At 37.2% G+C, this 22,283-nt stretch overlaps 1 protein-coding gene across 1 annotated transcript in view; it reads right to left on the bottom strand.

Moving 5' to 3' along the window:
* Positions 1 to 22,283, bottom strand: part of CPS1 (carbamoyl-phosphate synthase 1) — a 151,753-nt gene that overhangs the window by 66,106 nt on the left and 63,364 nt on the right. Inside the window, exons 17-21 of the mRNA XM_059053750.2 lie at positions 12,683 to 12,827; positions 10,970 to 11,180; positions 9,417 to 9,615; positions 7,211 to 7,387; positions 3,739 to 3,857 (exon numbers count right to left, since the gene is read on the bottom strand). Coding sequence (XP_058909733.1) covers positions 3,739 to 3,857; positions 7,211 to 7,387; positions 9,417 to 9,615; positions 10,970 to 11,180; positions 12,683 to 12,827 — 851 coding nt within the window. The remainder of the gene's footprint in view (positions 1 to 3,738; positions 3,858 to 7,210; positions 7,388 to 9,416; positions 9,616 to 10,969; positions 11,181 to 12,682; positions 12,828 to 22,283) is intronic.

The following is a 22,283-nucleotide window of genomic DNA, read 5'->3' as shown; positions in this document are numbered from 1 at the left end:
TGTATTGAAGATAACAAACTGAGTTCTGATGGAAGCACGCACTCAGAGCTGGGATGCTGAGAGATACTGAGTTGATTATTCTAACACCTGTCTAACTTGGCCCATCACCCTGAAGAAGACTGGGATTTCATACTTCATCCTCAACATGATATATGTTTATCTCCACCTTTCAAGGAAGTAAGAAAACTTTAATTTCTACTTTCTCATAGACATGTAAAACTCATCCATTATTTCCATAATGCTAACCTTGTTAAAATCATTGTTTTTTTTCCTCTACTCCAGTCTGTGGACATTCACATATATACCTAATATGTGGGTATATTCTATTTGGAAGTCAAATTCTGGACTTCATTTCAGGTGACTATATATAAAAACAAGTAATAGACTGCCATCAATCTAAGTGCTATTCTCATCTTCTGCTAGTGAATGTATTTATTGCATTTTAGAGGAATTTTAGCATGATTAACAACTGTAAAGTGGGAATTTTTGTTCATTATTATAACGGAGTGCTATTGATCTTTCGATAAGAATGGCATTTGTATCACTAGCTATCATTGCTTCCTAATTTTAAAAAAATAGGTCTGGGGCTTCCCTGGTGGCGCAGTGGTTGAGAATCCGCCTGCCGATGCAGGAGACACGGGTTCGTGCTCTGGTCCGGGAAGATCCCACATGCCGCGGAGCAACTAAGCCCGTGAGCCATGGCCACTAGGCCTGCGCGTCCGGAGCCTGTGCTCCGCAACGGGAGAGGCCACAACAGTGAGAGGCCCGCATACCGAAAAAAAAAAAAAAAAAAAAAAAATAGGTCTGGTATTAAAATGTGACAATGCCTCGTGACTCTGAAAATGAGTCTTAAAATGCATATATCTAAAATCACAAAATACTGTTCAGTATAACAAGTAGCATTTTCATTTTCAGGGGGAATAAGAGAAAACTTTATTGGACACTCATCATGTGCCGAGGGTCCTTTGCATTTACATCATTTAAGCTCCACAACAAAACTATAAGGGAGAAATTAGCAGGAAGCATGTGAGGTTGGAGAAATGAGGGAGGTGATGTGCCCATGATTCTGCAGTTGGTAATACTGTGCACCCACATATCTGACTGGCTCCATAGCCTGTGCTCCTTCCAGTGCACAGGAAGGAACCAGGTGAAACTTAACCCACGTCTAGCATCCTACACTTTATCCTCTCTTTAAGTTTCTCCTTTCTCCTAATTAAGATCCCCAATGCCCACTTTCGCAGGGACTTAAAAGAAAATTGCAAAGGGACCTGGGCACATCGGTACCAGAGACATGCTCAGGCAAGAGAATTTGGGGGTCGGCCCAAATCAGATCAAATAAATAGCTACTTCCTGGGTCTACATGTAAAGTCAGCCTTTCGAACGTGGGAGCAGTTGAAATTTGAAACAAATCACAGATTAAAAAGAACCAGCTGACCTCAACCTTCCTCCAATGTATAACTCAGCCATATTATGCCAACTGTTATTAGATAGCGATTACTGTTGGAGCAGTATCTGCCTTGATGACCAAGCCTCTCTGGATATTTAGAGGCTGAAAAAAAGCAGATGTCATAATCCAGGCTAATCATGAAGATAATCAAAATAGGGCAAAAACAAACAAACAAACAAAAAAATGTAAGTCCTGCACTCACCCACCATCAGTTGCAATATCCTTTCGACTTCAGATCCCAATGTGCCACAGAATGACTGAGACAGGTAGCTTCAGTAGCCATCTGTTCTTATTCTATTTATTCAACACCTCTAAATAACAGTCATTATTGAATTGCTACGTGTGCATCTAAGATACTCAAAAAAAAAGACGTAAAGTGTCCATCATATAATAATAAGTTCAGAGTTTAGGTTTACTAACACCATGAATCCTCTGTTGAGGTCTTGAAGCAAGAGACAATTGTAAGTATTATGTTTTAGAATCTTTTAAATTATTAAGTTGTATATTAAAAATTTTATTGTAGATGATTATGAACAATAGAAAAATCTCTATTTACAATTATACTTATGCCAGAAAATGGAGACTTTATTTTAAAATGTCAAATTAACAGCAAAAACTGCAATAGAATGTTGAAGTCAGAACCATGTTGTAAGTGATCTATGACTGTGGGTCATTCTAATAATCCTCCAAACAGCTTTTTCACTATCAATATACACTTATTTCTGCTTAGTTAGAATTTCAACCTGCCTTCTGTTTGTAACAAAAACTATTCAATTAAAACATTGAATTTGTCCAAAAATCAGAATGTATATCAAGTGGAAATTTAGATCACAATAACATCTGCTGTTTTTCACCCCAGGACTCTTCCACTGCTACGGTTGGCATACTGTAAGTTTCTAGCACCCTCATGTGGTTTAATTGGAATGGTTTCACAGGCATTTGAAATCAGTTGACTGAAACTGAAAACAGTGGAACAGACTATAATTCAACATAGAAGTTCTGCTGGCATCAGAAACCAAGAAAGGAAACCTCAAGTCAGCAAAATTCTAAGATGAATGTATAGGCTCAATTCTTAACTTATATCTACTGTTCATTTTATATGATCACTACAAAGGATGACTTACAAGCAACTACAGCTACTTTCATTTTTGGCAGATTGGAGTCCCCCATTTTCAAAACCAAGCATTTTTTGTGGGTGATTGTTGAATAGATGAAAAAGAACCTTCTTCTGCTCAAAAAGAAAAGCAAGTGCCCAGTTTGTGTACATTTTGATTAGGTAAACCCAGTAACCCAATTATATGTTGCAGTTTCTAAATAGTCGAGAAATCCAGGCTTTGAGAGCTTCAACCATTTTCAACATTTTAAGCAATTAATTTTTCTACATTTACTAAAATCATTTGAGAATAATTTCTGCAAACAAAATTTCTCCCTCTCTAAACATGTGCCTAGGCTTGTAGGTGAGATTTCTTTCCAGTAGTAGCGTATTTCAAAGCCCTCTTAAAGGGGAGAAGCTAAAGAGAATTACACTGTCTTTCTTAAACTAGTAATACATGTTCCTGTTATCACAGATCCAAGTTTAAAACCTATCTGGGACTTCATATGCCTGAGCTGCCTCAACAAACGATCTTCTCAGGAAATAGAAAAAAGTAGATTTTAAAACACTGACATTATCGGAATATTCTGAACATGAAATAAAATTTTTAAAATAATTGGCCATAAAGGAGATAAAAATGCAAATTAGTGAGAGGCAAAGAGTCTATTAATAAAAATTTGAATGTGGCGTATTTGTATGCTGAACCGGATGTCCCAATGTTAAAAATATCAGTAGAATGCAAGAGGAATATGTTTGCTCATCAATACACAGCAATATCTAGGTTGATATTAAAAGAGAAAAATAGACTTCAAAACTTGGAAAATGCATAGAAAACAGAAATAGTATTCATTTCATTACTGATTAATCAAATTTAAATCTAGGTAATGTCTGGTAATTAAATAGCACATCAATCCATAAATGTACACCAATTTTTGTAAATTCAGAAGACCTAATAAAAACATCACTATGTTTCATGTCAAGGGTAGGGCAGGGGTAGAAGACAATTAAAATTATTAAGAGATGCCTTTAAAAATGTAAACGTCTAAAAACTGCCATTTCTTCTGGTTATGGCTATTGCTTTGCAGCATTGGCACTATTTACTTCATTGAAGCAGAATTTTGGCCAAATGTGTAAGGGTAAGAGGAAGACAAAACTGCACAGAAGATACCTGGAGTGAATCAGAGCACTAGTGCCTTACCTGTTGAGTCCTTTTAGTGTCTTTTCCATGTTTAAAATGTCACGCATCTTATACAAAAACCACTTGTCAATGGATGTGAGCTTCATAATCTCATCCAGGGACACATTGTCTTCCAAGGCCTGCCAAAAGGAGAATAGATGCTTTCTTTGGCAAACATCTTATAAAGGTCTTATTTTTGGTTGAAACCATAGCAGCCATTCCTCTCCATGTTAAGAGAACCTGAGGCTATAGACTGAGAATGAAACTGATATCACATCATTGACGTTCCTCCCAATAAACCTACAGATACTGCCAACTATATCCACAAATAGCATGCACAGGAGGTACTCGGAGTTAATCAGAGTAGTGTGTGCTCAGAAAAATCCCTGTAACAGGCTCTGCTTCCCTGCTTTTTATATGACTGTGCTACCAATTATATTCTAAATCTGGTATATCTTTTTGGCATTAAAGAGAATCTCTTGAAACTATAGTTACGCCAAATTGGTAAGAAAATGTAGAATCAATATAATGATCATTTAACTTGTATTTTGGATAATTACCTTTTAGCATATTTAGCATATTTTTATCACTTCATTCCATATTCACACAAACCAGTCATTGAGAATTTATGGATCACATTTGGCTTGGTGTTATTTCTCTCAAATATTTCCTCACAGAAGACTTCAAACAAAAAATTACTTTGAATCAGTTACTGTGACTTTCGTGCTAAGACAGGCATTTTACAAAATCCTAATATATTCTAAAACAATGTAGTAATAACTTCTGTCCTGATAGGTAGCTCAGCTTTTTCCTCAAGCTTAGTTTAGCAATTTCTCAAAAGTAAAATTACAGCTATGGGTCATTAAGCTGAGTACAAGAGGCAGCTGAAAGAAGAGATAAACTCTCAAAACCAAAACCTTCATATTCAAAAGATGCCTACTCTTCTTCTATGCTATGTTTAGATACATATTTATAGTCAATGAAACATGATAATCAAATATTTCAAAACAACATATTTTATTGGCACACTATATTTTTAAATCCCATTAGGAAATAGATGTAACTAATAACTGCTGTTATATTTCAACCAAGGGAGCTTAATTTTCCTAAAGCTTTTGCTTATTTCTGGTATCAGAGAGACCATGATCATACATGTTGAGAAACAATATAGCTCATAATTCTATTGACTAGAATAAAATGACATCTAATGTGAATACTGAAAAACATATTCGTTTCATAAGTCTATTTATGTTTTTTTGTTTAATTCTCCCCATAACTATAGCCAGGTTCCCAAGGACTTAATATTATGCCTTATTTGCCAAGGGATTAAAGGGACAATTGGCTGTTTGACCATCAACACTGTGAGGGGAATAGAACCTTAAGGTAGTGACACTTTTGATAGACCAAAGGACATTTTCACACAATCGCACACAGTAATTACCCTGAGACTGATGAAGGACCTAGAATCTGCCGTCAGTTTACTGTGAGGAAGGACAACTAGAATCACATCCACAGTTGTGAACAGAAAGCAAGATCCTGCCAGTCTTTCAAGAGCTGCAGCTTTGCCATGTCACACAGCCGTAATGAAGTTCGTAATGACCCCAAACAAGTTTGAGGTTACTCTAACGTTCCCCAAATCAAAAATAATGCCCAGTATTCTCCCCAAATCAAAAGAGGTGATGATCCAGTCATCCTGAAATAAGACTGCTGCAAAAATCAGACCTCAGAGCAAGTTGCCCTTTCTAAGAATTATGAAAGCGAGCAAAGATTTACTCGCTCCCCTTCATTCTTTTTCCCCTTCATTCTTTTTCCCCTTCAGCCCATCACATTCCTTACACTCTTTGTCAAAATCACCAAGTTCCTGGTTGCTGTGGAAATGAACAGTAATGATGACCTCTGACAAACAGAAATCAGTTCCTTCCCCCAGCACGCTGGCAGGCAATAATTTATACCTCAGACCCTGCAGCATTTCTTGCTCATACTCTGTGCAAGAAAGAATCTCCACACATTTTCCCTGAACTCTTATCCTTTATAAGTCTGTTAGAAAAGAATGAGAGATATGCTTGAGTTTTACAGCCTCACTGGGAACTTGGAAATACTTCCCGTGTTCATCCACCTCAAAATGGCAGAAGTATGATCACTAGACCCAAGGAAAAAATCGATTTACTGTCCTTCGTCTGGAAAAAAAAATTATATGTATACATACATACACACACATACACATATATACACATGTATGAATGTTGTAGGTTGCTTTTTAAACAAAAGACTGAAATAAGAACGATAAAGAAGGTGAAACGGCTTTCTAGAATGACCTCTCATTACTAGTATCACTCCCACCACCACGGAAAAATGTTAATTCTCTATTCCCTTGAAAGTCAACTTTGAGAAATGGCCATCAAAAAATACTAGTATCTCTCAGACTACTTCAGAATTTCAATGGAAATGAAATATTCTGCATTTAGAAACCATAAAGGTGAGGAGAATATACATTAAATGCAATGAAGGAAATATTCCCTCCCCTCCTTCTATATATGAGCATAAAAGTTGCAGAGTTCGAAATCACTAACAGCAGTTTTCTGGTGCTACAAAGACAAGTTACAAAGACAGATTCCCTTTTTAAAGACAAATTTCATATTTTCATCAACTCATTCCACATGTACATACACACACATAAAATGGTCAGCAGGACTTTGTAGCTCCAGTGTGGTTTGGTACTGTTGGAGGATTAATACCTAACCTTCCTTAAATGTCAAAAAGCAATTCAAGGATTTCTGACCAGACAGATCCCAGCTGCCCAAATCACCTTTTATAAAAGCAGATGAACTAAAACTTCAAAACCCTAAGCATAGTAAACATGAAAGGAGATTAATATGGCATTTAATTTGCATTAAAGGGAACTAGTGGGTGGAAGTGAGAAATGTGGGGCTTTTTTGTTCTATAAGTAAGACCAATAAAATAATTACATAGAAAAGCCTATAATCATGGAAGTTCTTTAGAGTTTGTTGTTTAAACACAGAAGAAGAATCAAATAAATAAAGATTATTCTAGAGTCTCAGGTAGGACATACTAAGTGATACCATTTTACACATCTTCCTTTCAAAAATATAATGTTACACATTTTCAGTGAGCAAGTAATGAGAGTGATGGGAAATCATAAGTCTATATTATCAAACATTTAAGAGTATTGATAATATATGTACTAAAAGGGAAGAACATTGTATCTCATGTGATCATCCTTTAAAATTGCAGTGTTCTCTTTAAGTCCAGGCTTAAGGTGAAAATAAAAAAGGGTAATTTTTCATTAGCTATAGAATAATCTGATGAAGTCCATAGAAATCTCCAGTTTAATACTATTAAAGAGAATTGAAGATTTTCCAAAAATTCCTGAATTCAAGACCACTTTGTGATTCAGTTTTACATTAAAGTCCAAGCTGACTGTATTCTGGGAAAGAATAAAAAAGGTAGCTCTGGCCCCCTTGTCACATATTACCTTGGCGATGGCATAGATGCGGGTGCTGGAAGGTTCAGCCAGCTCTCTTCTGAGATCAATGTTGGATGGCCACTCTTTGTTCATTGGTAGACGGGAAGTAAAACCAGCTATAGAAGGGTGGCACATCCGTAAAGCCTTCTGGAAACTCTCCTCAAAGGTGCGACCAATAGCCATGACCTGTAATACATATTTAAGACTCATATTTTTAAAAAGAGCTTGCATATTTTTAATTTGTAACAAAGCTAGAAGTTGACTATTTTTCAGAAAAGACTTAGGAACAAGACATATATCAGAAGAATGCTACTCAAATTTAAGTTATTTTTCTTTCTTGCCTTTTTACCATGGTTTTGATGTAATGAGTCTTTAACATCATTAGGTCACTCTTTTACCACTTAGGGAATTTAGCTTGATTTGCTGAGACTGATGAGGAAATCACCTGTACTTGCCCTGGACCATAGCATTAAAAGAAAGAATCTGTGGCCAGAGAACATAGACCCTTCCTTAATAAGATCTTGCTTTCACACAGATGTCCTTTAGAATAAAAAAGCAAACGAAGAGAAATCAGACATATATTAACACAAAAACAGAACTATTTCTAAATGGGTATCAGTCAGTATCCAAGACAGGTTGGTTTTCTTTATAGCTAAGCATTAATATTAATAGAACCTTGAGAATCATAACAAGTACTGACAGATTCAGATTTTGAATATAGGAGATTAAATTCCCCATGACAAATTCAACATGTCTTCCCACAATCTTTGCAGCTGATTGTACACTAATCAATTAGGAAAACCATGTGGTGATTTAGTTTGGACAAGTTACAAGTGAGAACTAAAATTAACCTTGAAGCCTACCCAGTTATTTTCAGTGAATAAATACTGTCTTTGATTCTTTCCATGGAATAATAGATTGCCATGCATTTTTGGTCTACAATTTAAAATAATAACAGTCATAACACTGCCTTCAGTAAACTTCCGTGATGCCTCAAATAGACCTGAATTCTCATTGTCAGTTTAGTAAATCTTCATGTCAATTGTGTGACAAGCTACATATTCAAAGATCACTAAAGCCAAACAGATAACCTTTTCACACTGCTCCAAATTTAATTAGAAATAAGGGAAAAGCCTCAAGAGTCTCAAAATATTAGTCCAATTCAGATATGTAATTTATGAGGCACAGTGGTATTTGAAGAGTTAGACAATATATTCATAGATTTGCTAGCCTAAGCATAGGAGAGAGTACCAGATATAAGATAGTTTATGGTACTATCAAATTAAGAAAGTATTTTTGGAATATTTAAGAAAAATTTTAAGTATTATGTATTTAAGAGTTGGCCCTAAAGTGACTAATTCTATAAGTAATTCACCATGAATTTTCATTAAAGTACACTGTACATAATAGTATATGGAGTACATTCAATAAAAGAGAAGTAATAATAATAAAGGAATACATAACTGTGTTTGCTCAAAATTTGTCCTTTTTAATACTTTATATTATTAAACTTCATATTCATTAAGTGAAGATTTCACCATTTTTTACTGGAATATCTATTGTGGCTTTCCCTGACCCTATTCTACTACATTCTCACAGCACCTGCATATAAATCCTGCATTCTAACTTTTACCACAGTTTAATTCATATTCTACTTAGTTCTGTGAATATATTCTGAAATCACCAGCTGGAGATAATGTCACAATTATCTACATCTTATTCATTGTTTTTATCATTCTAGGGTCTTGCATGTAATAAGAACTCAGGAAATGTTTGCTAACTTGAGTTGAACTAAATGTAAAGTGTTAAATATTCATTGACGACAAAAACCTTTCAGATAATAAACCCTAAATTAACACATTACAAAATTATCTCATATTGCTTGGCCTACAAATTTACCCATGCACGTTGTGAAAGGGAATCTTTCCATGAAATGTAAACTAAATAACAGTTGTTTATTTGGCAGAAACACCACCAACAAAACTTTTCCTGGCATTTGAGTTATAATTCTATTGCGTACTTTGAAGCATGATAGAAAAATTAAGATTTAAAACAGCTATGCCTTATGTGGAAACACTAGGGAGGAAATGAAATTCATATGTATCCTCCAATCAGTAACCCAGTATCCAAGGAAACTGAAGACTTTCAATAAAATTAGGGTTGGACAAAATAACTGAGAACAAGGATGAAAGAGAGGAATTAACCAAGGACTCACCTCTCCTACACTTTTCATAGAGCTACCAATTCGGCTAGAAGTGCCGTGAAAACGATCAAGATCCCAGCGAGGAATCTTGGTAACCATGTAATCCAGGCTAGGTTCAAAGCAGGCTGATGTTTTCCCTGATACAACGTTCTTGATTTCTGGAAGTGGAATTCCTAGGGCAATCTTTGCAGCAATGAATGCCAATGGGTAGCTATAAAGGAGGAGACATTTTTTTTCTTTCAGCAATAAGAATTAAAAACAGCTCAAAATATAAGTTGGTTTTTCTTAGAAACTCTGGTATTATTTCACATCAAGGTATAAAACACACCTGATTCTCAGTTCTGTATGAACATTTAATAGCTCCTTATAAAATAAAGTGAGTCATGATAAAGTACAGAGGCACAGATCACAAAAGAGTTCACTCTCTATGCCTGACATGCAGTAGTACAACTCCCAACCTTCACCTCTTCAACCCAAAATCAATAGCTTCCTTGATAAAGTACTCACTTGTGTATAACTTCCACTAAGAATCTTCAAAATATTCTTTTATAAAAATATATACATGTCTGCAGCTAGGAAGATGGTGGAGTTAGCTGATACTATGGGGTATGTAAAGGTCATAAAATGCAGTCCTTGAAAGTTTGGGTCCTTGCTCTGTTTCCAAATTATCTTTGAACTTTGGGCTCCTTACACAACTAACACTCTGGAAACTTGACCATACTCTTCTGGAATGTCAGTTTGGGTAATTGTATTTGAAAAATTAATTCACAGAACTGTAGAATTACATATGATTCCTTTAGTACAGCTTCCTCACCTAACAGGTGAAGAAATTGACAGAGACAGTAGTGATGTATCCGAAGTCCCACAATTAGTAGAAGGACCAGAAGGAGAACTCAGGTCTCCTGACTCTTGTTTAGCTCATCATTTCTTCCACACTCCATGTAGCACTGGCTAGCTACATAAAAATAGCTTTAGAGGTAAATATTTTTTAAATGTCATGTAATTTAAATACCAGATGTTAAAGATATTAATAGAAACAAAAGATATTAATTAGTGTTCCTTCCAGTCACGCTTGCTAGCAATTGTTAAATAGATACAAATTTATTTATTTAGTTGCAAGATTTACCTATAGAAAAACCCTACTGTTTTTTGGTCTTGTGAAGTTTTGCTAAAATAAAATAATGTGATTGCATGCTTGGGTCAAGTGAACTCTATTATTTGTCCAAAATTTGTTATATACCTACAAAAGTCAGTGAAGGACTAAAATTAAGGATTAATTTGTACTTTTAACATCTGCAAAGTGCAATTAAGAAGCAGATTTTTCACAGCCTCCTTTGACCACCCAGATCTTGATTAGTTTATGATTAGCCAGCATACAAAGCCAGCTAGCAATACCATTTGCCTCCATCTGGCAGCAAGCTCATTAATAACCATGTCCATAGGACATGACTGGGAGTCAGCATACAGAAATGGGGACTACAGTTTGCAAATGCAGCACAGTCTTCTACTAGCTTTCAATTTTCCAGTTCAATCTGCAAACCAATGGTCAATCGTTCTTTCCTTACCCAGTAGCTTTTGAGGCCAGGGCAGAGCTTCGGGACAGTCTGGCATTCACTTCAATGATGCAGTATTCCATTGAGGTAGGATGAAGGGCAAACTGAATGTTGCATTCACCCACAATGCCCAAGTGGCGAACGACATTGATTGAAACATGTCTCAACAACTGAAACTCCGCATTGGAGAGCGTCTGGGCAGGGGCCACAACAACTGAATCACCTGTACATCCAAGCAACACTTGTTATTTGGTAGCATATCTAAATAGCCAACTTTAGTAACTTAACAATCTATTTGCATGACACAAGACACAGAATAGGCTGACGGTTTGCTGGGAAAAGAATTATCTTAGGGAAATACATACAAGGCACATTCCCTCTGATTGTTTTCCCTGTATTACTCTGACATATTTACAGAAATCACTCTAAGCTTTCCCAAGATCATGAAGCTATCAAGGCTTAGTCATCTACTTACTGGATTGACATTAACTTCTTCAATTTCCCTTCTCTGTCTCATAAATTATCTCTCAAGTTCTTCCTTCCATAAAATATCAGCTCCTCTTCACCCAGACTGGCTTTAACCCATCAATTTTCTAAATCTCATCCCTTCCCATTTTCTCACTTCTCTCCAATTATAGCCCGCTGTATCTTCAATCTCTTAGTCCTTAGTCACCATCCCTTCTGCCTACAAACAAGCTCAGATCACTACAGGCTCGAGAAGCCCCTCTCTGAACTGCCAGATGGTTATAAGAACCATCTCTCTCATTCCTTCCTTACGTGACTAAACCTTTTGAAAATTTACCAGTTCTTCTTATCACTCATAGTCATATAATTCCTTTCCATACGGCTCACATAACCAACTTTGCATTGAAACTGTCCTCTTGAACATCCAAAAGCAATATTAAATCTTCATTCTTGACCTTTCATAGTATTTGCTATAGTCAAAACCAAAGCTCTTTTATAAAATATTTTTGTGCATTGACTTATATGGTAACTATCATTCCCTTGTTTTTCTTCAACACCAATCCTTCCTTTTTCATCTGCCCTATAAATCTAAATGTTTCCCAGGGTTTGGTCCTTGACCCTATTCTCTTTCCTTGTACACCTATGCCCTTGAATACTTAGTCTATGCTTCCAGCTTCTGCTATTTTCTTTATACCAAGACTTCCAATGACCTTGTATTAACTTCTTTATTTCTATCCTCTTTCCTGAATTCCAGCTCTACAGTCTCCTCTTCTTGAGATTTCTGCCCACTCTTAAACTTTAGCATTTCTAGATCCTAAGTCATCACCTTTGCCCTCTAGTCTAACTAGTTTCCCTTCCTGAGAAACCTATTTATTTTGTCTATTTCTATTTATTGTGGCTATTTTCTCATTGACTTGGTGACTACCACCCAGTCTGCTTCAAGCCTTCTTAACCTCATGCCTTACTTCTCAACACCAAGTCTTACAGATTTTACCTTCACTGCATTGCTTATATTTTACCCCTTCCTCAAATGAAATCAGGATAATATTATCTGCCCTGCTTCAGAGGGTTTTTGTGAAGATCAAATTAAATATGAGAGTATTTTCAATGCTGTAAAATACTATATATGTGTAAAATTTTATCACTAATGTGTATGCTAAGAATAGTAATTGAAAGAAAAGAACTTAATAAACACTGCTATGAGCCATCAGAGATGTGAGCTGAAGCCATTACCATAATGCTTGAAGATTCCTTGCCTACCTGTATGAACGCCCATGGCATCAACATTTTCCATGCTACAGACAGTGACACAATTGTCATCAGCATCTCGGACCACTTCATATTCTATTTCTTTCCAACCTGTCACTGACCTCTCCACCAGAATCTGGTTGGTCATAGCAAAGGCCTGGAAATTGGTGACAAAAGACATCGAAGAGTAAGGAAAGGCACTAGCATTAACATGGCTATTTGGCAAAGTGCCCTGGCCTAAATCCTGGTCTGCACTGAAGTCTCAAGCCTAGTCTCCATCCTCCTCTACACTCCAGAAGGCACAATGTGTTGGAAAATCAGTGAGGTACTAGGAATAGCATTCTGCAGTGAATATGCTTGATTTACATTATTGAGGCTTGCCACTCAAAGTGCTGATATGACATTAAATCAAACTAATTTAGGAAAAAGAGAAAATAATTGAGCAATCAGGCAAAGGGAAATGAAATTATTTTTGCAGCTAGGCTTCTGTGAAAGCAGAGATGTGATAAGTGCAAATAAATATGGAAAAATAAGTCTAAAGATTCTGTCTTTCTCTAAAATAGCTGAGGGTGCTTTGTAAAGAACACACACAATAAAAGTCAGTTGATGTTGATGAGGAGAAGAAAGGAGATGATGATGGTTGTAAACAGTTAGCCAAGATGGCATATGAAACTTGGGAATTAAAAGAACCATACACGACTATTATTATGGGTAATCACTGCCTAAGTGCTTAAATACTGAATCGTATATCATGCCTGCCTGATTAAACAGATATGAATTAGTATAATTATCATTCCTTATTTACTCTGTACCCACTGGTGGGTAGAATGCTGAACCCAAATCTGAAAGAGGTGTTCTCCGACCTTAGGACATTTAGTGGCTGAAAATCCAAGACAGAAATGTCCCTTTGTCTCATAATAAATTTGATTTTTTATGGCAATGAAATTATGAGAAAGCAACTGGGGAAAGTAATTTGAATTTTTTCAAATTATTAGCAGGTAGCATAGTGAAATAATAACTCAATGTAAGTTATTCCGTGATGTGTCTCAACACTGTTTTTTTAACCTCAGCAAACACCACAGGCTCCAACATGTGCACTAGAAAATGTAACACATTTGTCCCCACAGCTACCAATGGTGAGGTTTTCAAAGTGGTTAGGAAACTCTGTAGCCAGTGTGAATAATTTAATAATGATTTATTTGTCCTTAGGATAGCCTGCTAATAGAAAAAAAAAAATCTGGGAAACAAAGGACATGAATCTGAGGAAGGATTTTGCATTCTAATGGAGTAGACTGGACACAAGGACGATTGAGATCATCTTTACCTGTTGCCTCAGCCTCTTCTTTTTCTTTCAAGTCTCAGATTTTATACAAAGATTAATTTATGGACCTAGATCAGGTTAATGCAGTTTCTAATGATGTTAAATATAATCCCAAGAGAGTAAGCGGTAGCTTGGGGTATAACAATACAAGTCATTATTCTCAAATGAAAGGCTAGGGTTTCAACAAAGAAAACCATTCAACGGCTTACTAACTATTTTAGAGGAATATAAATAATTTTAAAATATCCCATTCCAGGGCTTCCCTGATGGCTCAGTGGTTGAGAGTATGCCTGCTGATGCAGGGGATGTGGGTTCGTGCCCGGGTCTGGGAAGATCCCACATGCTGCAGAGTGGCTAGGCCCATGAGCCATGGCTGCTGACCCTGCGTGTCCGGAGCCTGTGCTCCACAATGGGAAAGGCCACAACAGTGAGACGCCCGCGTACCGCAAAAAAAAAAAAAAATCCCATTCCAAAGTTGTCTTCATTGTAAATATTTTTAGATGACTGAGTATTTAGAATGTTTTTTACACTGTAAAAAATACAATTTTAATTGAGAATAAGTATACATTGGTCAGGACTGACAGTAATAATGAGGTTGTTAATATTAAAAACATTGAGGGGGGAGACATACAAGATGGCAGAAGAGTAAGATGTGGAGATCACCTTCCTCCCCACAAATACATCAGAAATACATCTACATGTGGAACAACTCCTACAGAACACCTACTGAACGCTGGAAGAAGACCTCAGACCTCCCAAAAGACAAGAAACTCCCCACGTACCTGGGTAGGGCAAAAGAAAAAAGAAAAAACAGAAACAAAAGAATAGGGATGGGACCTGCACCAGTGGGAGGGAGCTGTGAAGGAGAAAAGGTTTCCACACACTAGGAAACCCCTTCACTGGTGGAGACAGGGGGTGGCGAGGGGGAAGCTTGGGAGTGACGGAGGAGAGTGCAGCAACAGGGGTGCAGAGGGCAAAGCGGAGAGATTCCCACACAGAGGATCAGTGCTGACCAGCACTCACCAGCCCGAGAGGCTTGTCTGCTCATCTGCCAGGACGTGCGGGGGCTGGGAGCTGAGGCTCAGGCTTCCAAGGGCAGACCCCAGGGAGAGGACTGGGGTTGGCGGCGTGAACACAGCCTGAAGGGGGCTAGTGTGCCACAGCTTGCCGAGAGGGAGTCCGGGAAAAAGTCTGGAACTGCCTAAGAGGCAAGAAACCATTGTTTCTTGGTGCAAGAGGAGAGGGGATTCAGAGCACCACCTAAACGAGCTCCAGAGACGGGCACGAGCTGAGGCTATCAGCCCAGACCCCAGAGATGGGCATGAGATGCTAAGGCTGCTGCTGCCATCACCAAGAAGCCTGTGTGCAAGCACAGGTCACTATCCACACCTCCCCTCCTGGGAGCCTGTGCAGCCCACCACTGCCAGGGTCCCGGGATACAGGGACAACTTCCCCAGGAGAACACACAGCGTATCTGAGGCTGATGCAACGTCATGCCAGCCTCTGCCTGCACAGGCTGGCCCTGCATTCCGTGCCCCTCCCTCCCTGCAGCCTGAGTAAGCCGGAACTCCCGAATCAGCGGCTCCTTTAACCCCATCCTGTCTGAGCAAAGAACAGATGCCCTCAGGTGACCTACATGCAGAGGCGGGGCCAATCCAAAGCTAAACCCCGGGAGCTGTGCGAACAAAGAAGAGAAAAGGAAATATCTCCCAGCTGCCTCAGGAGCAGCGGATTAAATCTCCACAATCAATGTGATGTACCCTGAATCTGTGGAATACCTGAATAGACAACGAATCAGCCCAAAATTGAGGCAGTGGACTTTGGGAGCAACGATATATATATTTTTTTCCTTTGTCTCTTTTTTGTGAGTGTGTATGTGTATGCTTGTTTGTGTGATTTTGTCCGTATAGCTTTGTTTTTACCATTTGTCCTAGGGTTCTGTCTGTCTGCTTTTGTTTTGTTTTTAGTATAGATTTGGTGCTTGTTATTATTGGTAGATTTGTTTTTTGGTTTGGTTGCTCTCTTCCTTCTTTCTTTTTTTACTTTTTAAATTACTTTTAAATATTTTTATTTTAAATAATTATTTTTATTTTAATAACTTTATTTTGTTGTTTTTTAATTTCTTTCTTTCATTGTTTTCTCCCTTTTCTTCTAAGCTGTGTTGGTGACTGGGTTTTGGTGCTCTGGCCGTGTGTCAGGACTGTGCCTCTGAGGTGGGAGAGCCGAGTTCAGGACATTGGTCCACAGATGATGTCCCAGCTCCACATAATATCAAATGGCGACAGTTATCCCAAAGATCTCCATCTCAACGTTAAGAACCAGCTCCACTCAACGACCAGCAAGCTACAGTGCTGGACACCCTATGCCAAACAAATAGCAAGACAGGAACGCAACCTAACCCATTAGAAGACAGGCTGCCTAAAATCATAATACAGTCAAAGACACAACAAAACACACCACCAGATGTAGACCTGCCCACGAGAAACACAAGATCCCACCTCATTCACCAGAACACAGGCACTAGTCTCCTACACCAGGAAGCCTACACAACCCACTGAACCAACCTTAGCATCTCGGGGCAGGCATCAAAAACAACAGGAACTATGAACCTGCAGCCTGCTTAAAGGAGACCTCAAAAACAGTAAGTTTAAAAAAATGAGAAGACAGAGAAACACACAGCATATGAAGGAGCAAGATAAAAACCCACTAGACCTAACAAATGAAGAAGAAATAGGCAGTCTACCTGAAAAAGAATTCAGAGTAATGATAGTAAAGATGATTCAAAATCTTGGAAATAGAATGGAGAAAACACAAGAAACGTTTAACAAGGACCTAGAAGAACTAAAGAACAAACAAACTTGATGAACAACACAATAAATGAAATTAAAAATTCTCTAGAAGGAATCAATAGCAGAATAACTGAGGCAGAAGAACAGATAAGTGAGCTGGAAGATAAAATAGTGGAAATAACTACTGCAGAGTAAAATAAAGAAAAAGAATGAAAAGAATTGAGGCCAGTCTCAGAGACCTCTGGGACAACATTAAATGCACAAAAATTAAAATTATGGGGTCCCAGAAGAAGAATAGAAAAAGAAAGGGACTGAGAAAATATTTGAAGAGATCATAGCTGAAAACTTCCCTAATACAGAAGAGGAAATAGTTAAACAAGTCCAGGAAGTGCAGAGAGTCCCATACAGGATAAATCCAAGGAGAAACACACCAAGACACATATTAATCAAACTATCAAAAATTAAATACAAAGAAAAGATATTAAAAGCAGCAATAAAAAGCAATGAATAACATACAAGGGAATCCCTATAAGGTTAACAGCTGATCTTTCAGCAGAAACTCTTCAAGCCAGAAAGGAGTGGCAGGACATATTTAAAGTGATGAAGGGGAAAAACCTACAACCAAGATTACTCTACCCAGCAAAGAACTCATTGAGATTCGACGGAGAAATAAAAACCTTTACAGACAAGCAAAAGCTAAGCGAACTCAGCACTAGCAAACCAGCTTTACAACAAATGCTAAAGGAACTTCTCTAGGCAGGAAACACAAGAGAAGGAAAAGACCTAGAATAACAAACCCAAAATAATTAAGAAAATGGTAATAGGAACATACATATCAATAACTACCTTAAATGTAAATGGATTAAATGCTCCAATCAAAAGACATAGACTGGCTGAATGGATGCAAAAACAAGACCCGTATATATGCTGTCTACAAGATATCCACCGCAGACCTAGGGACATGAAGAGATTGAAAGCGAGGGGATGGAAAAAGATAATCCATGCAAATGGAAATCAAAAGAAAGCTGGAGTAGCAATTTTCGTATCAGGCAAAATAGATATTAAAATAAAGACTACTAAAGGAGACAGAGAGAACACTACATAATGCTCAAGGGATCAATCCAAGAAGAAGATATAACAATTTTAAATATTTATGCACCCAACGTAGGAGCACCTCAATACATAAGGAAAATGCTAACAGCCATAAAAGGGGAAATCGACAGTAACACAATCATAGTAGGGGACATTAACACCCCACTTTCATCAATGGACAGGTCATCCAAAATTAAAATAAATAAGGAAACACAAGCTTTAAATGCTACATTAAACAAGAAAGACTTAAATGATATTTATAGGACATTCCATCCAAAAACAACAGAATACACTTTCTTCTCAAGTGCTCATGGAACATTCTCCAGGATAGATCATATCTTCGGTCACAAATCAAGAATTGGTAAATTTAAGAAAATTGAAATTGTATCAAGTATCTTTTTTGACCACAACGCTATGAGACTAGATACCAATTACAGGAAAAAAAATCTAAAAAATACAAACACATGATGGCTAAAAATCACACTACTTAGTAACCAAAACATCACTGAAGAAATCAAAGAGAAAATCAAAAAATACCTAGAAACAAATGACAATTAAAACATGATGACCCAAAACCTATGGGATGCAGCAAAAGCAGTTCTAAGAGGGAAGTTTATAGAAATACCTCAAGAAACAAGAAACACCTCAAATAAACAAACTAACCTTACACCTAAAGTGATTAGAGAAAGAAGAACAACAAAACCCCAAAGTTAGCAGAAGGAAAGAAATCATAAAGATCAGATTAGAAAAAAATGAAAAATAAAAGAAGCAAACAACAGCAAAGATCAATAAAACTAACAGCTGGTTCTCTGAGAAGATAAACAAAATTGGTAAACCACTAGCCAGACTCATCAAGAAAAAAAAGGAGATGATTCAAATCAATACAATTAGAAATGAAAAAGGAGAAGTAACAATTGACCCTGCAGAAATACAAAGGATCACGAGAGATTACTGCGAGCAACTATATGCCAATAAAATGGACAACCTGGAAGAAATGTACAAATTCTTAGAAATGCACAACTTTCCAAGACTGAACCAGGAAGAAGTAGAAAATATAAAAAGACCAATCACAAGCACTGAAATGGAGACTCTGATTAACAATCTTCCAATAAACAAAAGCTCAGGACCAGATGGCTTCACAGGCAAACTATCAAATATTTACAGAAGTGCTAACACCTATCCTTTTCAAACTCTTCCATAATATAGCAGAGGGAGGAACTCTCCCCAACTCATTCTATGAGGCCACCATCACCCTGATACCAAAACCAGACAAAGATGTCACAAAGAAAGAAAACTACAGGCCAATATCACTGATGAACATACATGCAAAAATCCTCAACAAAATGCTACCAAACAGAATCTAGCAGCACATTAAAAGGATCATACCATGATCAACTGGGGTTTATCGAGGAATGCAAGGATTCTTCAATATATGCAAATCAATCAATGTGATACACCGTATTAACAAACTGAAATATAAAAACCATATGATCATCTCAATAGATGCAGAAAAAGCTTTTGACAAAATTCAACACCCATTTATGATAAAAACACTCCAGAAAGTAGGCATAGAGGGAATTTATCTCAACATAATAAAGGCCATATATGACAAACCCAGAGCCAACATTGTTCTCAATGCTGAAAAACTGAAACCATTTCCACTAAGATCAGGAACAAGACAAGGTTGCCCACTCTCACCACTCTTATTCAACATAGTTTTGGAAGTTTTAGCCACAGCAATCAGAGAAGAAAAAGAAATGAAAGGAATCCAAACAGGAAAAGAAGAAGTAAAGCTGTCAGTGTTTGCAGGTGACATGACACTATACATAGAGAATCCTAAAGACTCTACCAGAAAATTACTAGAACTAGTCAATGAATTTGGTAAAGTAGCAGGATACAAAAGTAATACACAGAAATCTCTTGCATTCCCATACACTAATAATGAAAAATCTGAAAGAGGAGTTAAGGAAACACTCCCATTTACCATTGCAACAAAAAGAATAAAATACCTGGGATTAAACTGACCTAAGGAGACAAAAGATCTGTATGCAGAAAACTGTAAGACATTGATGAAAGAAATTAAAGATGATACAAACAGATGGAGAGATATACCATGTTCTTGGATTGGAAGAATCAACTTTGTGAAAAGGACTGTACTACCCAAAGGAATCTACAGGTTCAATGCAATCCCCATCAAACTACCAATGGCATTTTTCACAGAACTAGAACAGAAGAGTTCACAATTTGTATGGAAACAAAAAAGACCCCGAATAGCCAAAGACTCTTGAGAAAGAAAAACAGATCTGAAGGAATCAGGCTCCCTGACTTCAGACTATACTACAAAGCTACAGCAATCAAGACAGTATGGTACTGGCACAAAAACAGAAATATAGATGAATGGAACAGGATAGAAAGCCCAGAGATAAACCCATGCACATAGGGTCCCCCTATTTTTGATAAAGGAGACAAAAATATACAATGGAGAAAAGACAGCCTCTTCAATAAGTGGTGCTGGGAAAACTGGACAGCTACATGTAAAAGAATGAAATTAGAACACTCCCTAACACCATACATAATAATAAAATCAAAACTGATTAAAGACCTACATGTAAGGCCAGACACTATAAAACTCTTAGAGAAAAACATAGGCAGAACCCTCTATGACATAAATCACAGCAAGATCCTTTTTGACCCACCTCCTAGAGAAATGAAAATCAAAACAAAAATAAACAAATGAAACCTAATGAAACTTAAAAGCTGTTGCACAGCAAAGGAAATCATAAACAAGACCAAAAGACCACACTGAGAATGGGAGAAAATATTTTCTAATGAAGCAACTGACAAAAGATTAATCTCTGAAATTTACAAGGAACTCATGCAGCTCAATATCAAAATAAAAAAACAACCCAATCCACAAATTGGCAGAAGACCTAAAAAGACATTTCTCCAAAGAAGATATACAGACTGCCAACAAGCACATGAAAGAAGGCTCAACATCACTAATCGTTAGAGAAATGCAAGTCAAAACTACAATGAGGTATCACCTCATACCAGTCAGAATGGCTATCATCATAAAATCTACAAACAGTAAATGCTGGAGAGAGTGTGGAGAAAAGGAAACTCTCTTGCACTGTTGGTGGGAATGTAAATTGATACAGCCACTATGGAGAACAGTATAGAGGTTCCCTAAAAAACTAAAAATAGAACCATCATACGACCCTGCAATCCCACTACTGGGCATATACCCTGAGAAAACCATAATTCAAAAAGAGTCATGTACCACAATGTTCATTGCAGCTCGACTTACAATAGCCAGTACATGGAATCAACTTAAGTGTCCATCGATAGATGAATAGATAAAGAAGATGTGGCACATATATACAATGGAATATTACTCAGCCATAAAAAGAAGTGAAATTGAGTTATTTGTAGTGCGGTGGATGGACATAGAATCTGTCATACAGAGTGAAGTAAGTCAGAAAGAGAAAAACAAATACTGTATGCTAACACATATATATGGAATCTAAAAAAAAAAAAAGTTCCTGAAAAACCTAGGGGCAGGACAGTAATAATGATGCAGACATAAGGAATAGCCTTGAGGACACAGGGATGGGTAAGGGTAAGCTGGGACAAAGTGAGAGAGTGGCATAGACTTATATATACTACCAAATGTAAAATAGATAGCTAGTGGGAAGCAGCCACATAGCACAGGGAGATCAGCTCAGTGCTTTGTGACCACCTAGAGGGGTGGGATACAGAGGCTGTTAGGGAGACGCAAGAGGGGGGAGATATGGGTATATATGTATATGTATAGCTGATTCAGTTTGTTATAAAGCAGAAAGCTAACACACCATTGTGAAGCAATTACACTCCAATAAAGATGTTAAAACATTTTAAAAAGTAAAAACTTTGGGAACATCTAATATGCTAGAGGAAAAAAATGTATACCTCCATAAACATGTCTTTTCTTTAAATACATGATTCAGAAGTCCAGATGGAAACAAGGAACATTTATATTAGAAATGTTTCCCTTTTGGGGGGTTTTTCTGGCAACTTTAGAAAAACTCAATCCAATTTGTAGACATGTACGTTTCTCATTGCAGTTATTAAAATACATTTAATTTTATTTGTTAGTTCTCAAAATCTTATGTCAACAATTCAAGGGCTCATTCTTTTTAACTCTAAAAAGTAAATAACGATAAAGGTATAAACTCTGCTTGATATTTACTCAGCACCCCTAAAAATAGCTGTCACAATAATTCTGTCAGCTTCACATCCATAACTGCTACATGGAAAGTTACATGAGGCTCTTTGCCCACACACATATTCATTCATTCAACAAGCACTTACTGAGCCCCAGTATCACAAGGCACTGCTCTATTCTGTGGGAGTAGGGTGTGGGCAAAAGTCA

This window comes from Kogia breviceps, chromosome 2 (genome assembly GCF_026419965.1).
Source record: "Kogia breviceps isolate mKogBre1 chromosome 2, mKogBre1 haplotype 1, whole genome shotgun sequence".
Lineage (NCBI taxonomy): Eukaryota > Metazoa > Chordata > Mammalia > Artiodactyla > Physeteridae > Kogia > Kogia breviceps.
This window is presented reverse-complemented; position numbering and strand designations above follow the sequence as displayed.